The sequence below is a fragment of the Hyperolius riggenbachi genome, chromosome 6, assembly GCF_040937935.1.
Source record: "Hyperolius riggenbachi isolate aHypRig1 chromosome 6, aHypRig1.pri, whole genome shotgun sequence".
NCBI classification, from domain to species: Eukaryota; Metazoa; Chordata; class Amphibia; order Anura; family Hyperoliidae; genus Hyperolius; species Hyperolius riggenbachi.
In genome coordinates, this window is record NC_090651.1 from 270,548,990 (window position 1) to 270,554,989 (window position 6,000).

At 48.6% G+C, this 6,000-nt stretch overlaps 1 protein-coding gene across 2 annotated transcripts in view; it reads right to left on the bottom strand.

Annotated features, from left to right (window-relative positions):
* Positions 1 to 2,130, bottom strand: part of HMBS (hydroxymethylbilane synthase) — a 40,977-nt gene extending 38,847 nt beyond the window's left edge. For both annotated transcript variants that reach the window (XM_068240811.1, XM_068240810.1), the window contains exon 1: positions 2,001 to 2,130. In XM_068240811.1, the coding sequence (XP_068096912.1) occupies positions 2,001 to 2,003 (3 nt within the window). In that variant the 5' untranslated portion in view covers positions 2,004 to 2,130. The remainder of the gene's footprint in view (positions 1 to 2,000) is intronic.
* Between the last annotated feature and the right edge of the window lie 3,870 nt (positions 2,131 to 6,000).

The following is a 6,000-nucleotide window of genomic DNA, read 5'->3' on the forward strand; positions in this document are numbered from 1 at the left end:
AGTGGCATAGCAATAGGGGGTGCAGAGGTTGCGACCGCACCGGGCCCCTGGACTTGAGGGGCTCCGATTGTCCTAAACTGCAGTAATAGCTCTATATTGGTCCTGTTCCAGTAATAATAACAACTACTATAGATGCTCTGAATAGTAGTAATCTTTAACAAACTGTTCCCCATCCCCTTCTTGTACCTCTGATAATGGGGTTGTCCTTGCCAGGTTTTGGTGCGCAGTATAAATTGTTCTGCATAGAATGCTTGGGGTGCACAATGTAAAAAAACTTGCATTGGGGCCCATAGCACCTTAGCTACGCCACTAATCATACCGCAATGCAAACAGCCTCAATGAAATACAATTGAATTGCATTTCAATGCGATTGTACTGTTGCATAGTGTTTAACTACTTAAAGAGACTCTGTAACATCAGAAACATCCCCTGGGGGGTACTCACCTCGGGTGGGGGAAGCCTCCAGATCCTAATGAGGCTTCCCACGCCGTCCTCTGTCCCACGGGGGTCTCGCTGCAGCCCTCCGAACAGCCGGCGACAGACCCGACTGTAAATTCAATATTTACATTTGCTGGCTCCAGCGGGGGCGCTGTGGCTGCTCTCGGCTCCGAAGTAGACAGAAATACCCGATCTCAGTCGGGTCCGCTCTACTGCGCAGGCACCGGAAACTTGCGCCTGCGCAGTAGAGCAGACTTGACGGCGATCGGGTATTTCCGCCTACTTCGGAGCCGACAGCCGTCAGAGCGCCTGCGCAGGAGCCGGGAAGGTAAATAATGACGTCATTTTGCACGGAGGGCTGCAGCGAGACCCCTGAGGGACGGAGGACGGCGTGGGAAGCCTCATTAGGATCCGGAGGCTTCCCCCACCCGAGGTGAGTACCCCCCAGGGGACGTTTTGACGTTACAGTTCTTCTTTAAGGATCGCGCTAATTGAAATCTACGCACTGTTTTGATGGCTCTCTGGCTGCCAGGGCGTAGATTTCAACCCACCGACACCACACGTTTTCACTGCTTTCGTCGCTCCTGACGATCTCGCCACTGCTCCCCGCCACAGCTCACTTGCTCTGCCATCTCTATAACAGCAGAGCCGTGTAAGTTGGTTAAGAGCAGATTTCATTGGCTCCTGGCCCTGTCTATCAACATAAGCAGCTTCCATTGGCTTACATTGATAGGCAGGGTCAGGAGCCAATGAAAGCGGCTCTTGACCAGCTCACAGGAACTCTACCATCATAGAGATGACTGTGTGTGTGGTTGAGGTTCCCAGCATACGGCGTGGACAGCGACCCACGCTGACATAAAAAAGTCTGGTACACACTCAATTGTGATTGGCGAATCACTGACCAATTTACCGCCTCCATGTGCTATAAGAGTTCACTTACACAATCTGCTCATAGTATTCCATATCTGTTGACCCTCAGGGCCCTTTTACACTTAATCAGTTGGTATGTGTTAGTACGCGTTGGTACGCGTTTTTTCCATAGCAGTGCATTGGGAAGAATATTTCAGTTAAAACGTGTTAAGTGTAAAAGGTGCCATAGGAAAACATGGGCATTACTTACTAAATCAGTTTTCTTTCCGTTTTAACTGAGAACAACTGATTAAGTGTAAAAGGGCCCTCATACTACATAAAGGTGGTAAAATTGGTCAGTGATTGGCCAATCATAATTGAAAGTGTGTACCAGGCTTTACACTTTCAGCAAGACAGGACATCGGTCCACAAAACAGCATCCTCCACAGGCACTATACTGACTATCTAAACTTCTTCTTGATTTTGTACAGAGAATGGAATGGAACTAGAGAGAGAAGAAAAAGAATTGTGCTCGTGTGACTCAGCTTACAGAGACGATTAATGCTGCAACTTCTGAACAAAATTCCCTATAGAGTACGTGACACTGAGCTCTGTCATTCACTCTGCAAAACACACTACAGGAAGCTGCAAACTGCTCGCAGCCAGACCCCTTCCTCTCACACAAGTTCTGCACCATACTGCTGCTGACTTACCATGCTGTTCCCCCGCAGCGATACTCTATAAATTATGATGTTTTATTCCATACAAGTTTGCGGAACGATCAAAACCATGCTTCTTCCCCGACACTAATCTCAGTGCACTCCCGTCATATGACACGCTGTGCGCTTGAAGGTCGCTTTTTTTTTTTCAATAAAACTTTATTGAAAACAGAAAGAACTGACGCTGTACCACAGAGTGGGAGGAAAGGGTGTACATACATTATTTTGGCTCATGTCTTCCAGCGCCTGCTATGTTATGGAGTTGCTCAACACGGTTCTCTTATTACAACATATGACTACTCATTGTAATAAGTAGAATGAAATACATTTTGAGGGACAATAGTGGTTTTAGCATTTAAAAAAAAAAAGTTTTTTTTACATAGTATGTAAGTTTTTTAAATACAGTAAATCAACTTATATCTCGACTCGAGTAGGGAAGGTTAAAATAAAAAGTGAGGTATATGGAGGCTGCCATATTTATCTCCTACAATACCAGCTGTCCTACTGATCTATTTGGCTACAATAGTATCTGATTCACACCAGAAACAAGCATGCAGCTAACCTTGTCAGATCTGACAATAATGTCAGATACACTGATCTGCTGCATGCTTGTTCAGGGGCTATATGACTGAAAGTATTAAGCCGCATCTACATGCGTAGAGGCGGCCGCGATGTTCCTTATCAATCGAGCCGCTGATGCGGCTCAATTGATAAGATCCGACAGGACGGATCTCCACACCGCTGATGCCCTGCTCGCTCCCCGCGAGGGGACAATGGCAGGGAATCGAGCGGAAGATAAGCGGCGCGGGGACGAGCGGGAATCGAGCGGGTATTGTTCCCGGCGCACGCACGCCAAGCGGGGACGTGGAAGAGGCGATCCGGCGGCTAATCGAGCCGCCGGATCGCCGCCTCATCTACATGTGTAGATGAGGCTTAAGGGCAGAGGATCAGCAGGATAGTCAGGCAACTGGTATTGCTTAAAAGTAAATAAATATGTCAGCCTCCACATCTCTCTCTCAGGGCTGGTGCACACCGAGCGGCTTTTTGGGCGTTTTCAGATCCGCTTGCGGCTGCGGATCTGCTTGGTCAATGTATCTCAATGGGGTGGTGCACACCAGAGCGGCAGGCGTTTTGCAGAAACGAAAAATGCCTGGGTGAGGCATTTTTTGGATTTCGGATGCGTTTCTGCCTCAATGTTAAGTATAGGAAAAACGCAAACCGCTCTGAAAAACGGCACTTCAGAGCGGTTTTGCAGGCGTTTTTGTTACAGAAGCTGTTCAGTAACAGCTTTACTGTAACAATATATGAAATCTACTATACTGAAAACCGCAGCAGCAATCCGCAAAACGCTAGCAAAACGCCTCATAAAAATTAAAAAAAAGCGTTTAAAAATCTGCTAGCATTTTGCGGATCTGCTAGCGGGTTTTGGTGTGCACCAGCCCTCACTTCAGTTGTCCTTTAATAAGATGCTAATATTTCTGAGTTGATGCTAGAGTTATGCAGCAAATGCACCAAATGTAGTAGTTGCTGCATTTGGTTGGTTTATTTCCAAGTTGTATAGTATTTGCAACAACTCAAAATTATTAACATCTTATTTACCATCTCAATCTCGGGGAAACAAAGGCCATCAACAGGCATAAGGGCCTATTCACACTAGGGCTATTAGCAGCGGTTTACAGCTAGTCGGCAAAGCGCGTGCGCTTTTTAAAGCCCTAGTGCAATTGCTAGTGATCTCACTGCTGTGATTGCGGGCGTTTCACGATTAGCGGCAAGCTAATCGTGAAACGCCTGCATGCCTTTTTTGGCGATTCAGGAGCGCTCGCCATTATCATTCTATAGAAGCGCTAACCGTGATTGCTCCAAGAACGCGTATTTGACCAGTGATTTTCCACCTTAATTGCAGAAAAATCACCCACTAAACGCAAGCGTTTTGTGCTTTTTAAACGTGAATATGTCCTAGCTGCCAACTTTCCCTCTTTTGGAGGGACAGTCACTCTTTGGGAACCAAATCCCCCTGTCCTTCTTTCTTCTTCATGTGTCCTTCTTTCAGGACTGATGTACAAATTTATGTAAATATATGCAAACTTTATTCCCCTGGTTTAAATTGATATATTTCTTATTTTTAATTGTTACTATGAAGGAAAATGAACCAGGATAGAAAGGTCTATTGTGGTTTGAATTATAAAACAACATATCTTTGTGGTATTATTATTTTTTAGTATTTATATAGCGCCAACATCTTTCACAGCACTGTACAGAGTATATTGTCTTGCCACTTAAAGAAAATCTGTATTAAAAAATATGACCCTGAGGGATACTCACCTCGGGAGGGGGAAGCCTCTGGATCCTAAGGAGGCTTCCCCCTTCCTCCTGCGTGCCTCCGTTAGCCTGCCCGGGTCCCACAAAGTGCGGCGATGTAAATATTTACCTCGCCGGGATCCAGCGCAGGGATACTAGCAGATTTTCGTTTGGGTAAGGCAGAAATAGCCGAACCTGATCGATCGGCTCTACTGCGCAGGCTCGAGACCTTTTGCGCCTGCGCAGTAGAGCGGATCGAATCGTGTTCGGTTATTTCTGCCTTACCAAAAGGAAAAGCCGCTACTGCGCCTGCGCTGGGTCCCGGCAAGGTAAATATATCAAGCCTTGTCAGGCTTGTCGGGGGAGGGTTGTGGGATGCTTCAGGGGGGGGGGGGGGGGCAGCGCTGGTTTGCCTGCAGCTACAGGGATGGAGGAAGCCTCACTGGGACCCTGAGGCTTCCCCCTCCCGAGGTGAGCACCCCCCAGGGGATGTTTTTTTTTAGTACAGGTTTTTTTTTAACTGTCCCTCAGGGGGCTCACAATCTAATCTCTACCATAGTCATATGACTATGTATGTATCGTGTAGTGCATGTATCATAGTCTAGGGCCAATTTAGGGGGAAGCCAATTAACTTATCTGTATGTTTTTTGGCATGTGGGAGGAAACCAGAGTGCTCAGAGGAAACCCACACAGACACAGGGAGAACATACAAACTCCTTGCAGATGTTGCCCTGGCTGGAATTCAACCTGGGAATCCAGCGCTGCAGGGCGAGAGCACTAACTAACCCAGGCATGGGCAAACTTGGCCCTCCAGCTTTTAGGCTGCTTACACACCAAGACGTTACAGGCGCACGTTAGTGCGCCTGTAACGCTCCCCCAACGCACAGCAATGTAACACAAGTGGGCTGTTCACACAGCCCACGTTGCGTTACATGTAACGCTGCACGTTCTCCGCAAAGTGCAGCATGCTACGGCGTTGGAGCGGCTATAGCCGCGTTAGACTGTTTGCACATGCGCAGTGGGAGGCGGAGAGGAGGCGGGGAGAGCCAGCTACAGTAGCCGCGCACATGGCTACTTAATATTCACTGCACTGGCGGGCGCTGATTGGCCGGCGGGACCACGTGATGTCTCGCTCCGCATCACGTGGTCCCGCTGGCCAATCAGCGCCACTCTGGGAGACATTATAGGACTCAAGCCGCCTAACGCGGCTCACTCTACCGTCGGCTCTTGCAGCACCATACGTTGTGTTAGGTGCACGTTATGCGACCTTAACGTGCCACCTAATGCAACGTCTTGGTGTGCAAGAAGCCTTAAGGAACTACAAGTCCCACAATGCATTTGCCTTTATGAGTCATGACTGTGACTCCTGCAATGCATTGTGGGACTTGTAGTTCCTTAACAGCTGGAGGGCCAAGTTTGCCCATGCCTGAACTAACTACTATTCCACCGTGCTGCTGGTATGTGTGAATAGGAGTGTGCCAGGGGCATGGCTTAACCACTTCCCGACCGCCTAACGCACAGGGGCGGCTGGGAAGTGGAGCCCGCAAGGACCAGCTCACCCAGAGGTGGCGGTCCTTGTAAGGGCATGGGCGGAGCGATCGCGTCATCCGTGACGCGATCCTCCGCCGGCGCCTGTCACCGCTGACCCGCCGCAACATCCCGCCGGCCATACGGAAGCGCCGGCGGGATGTTAACC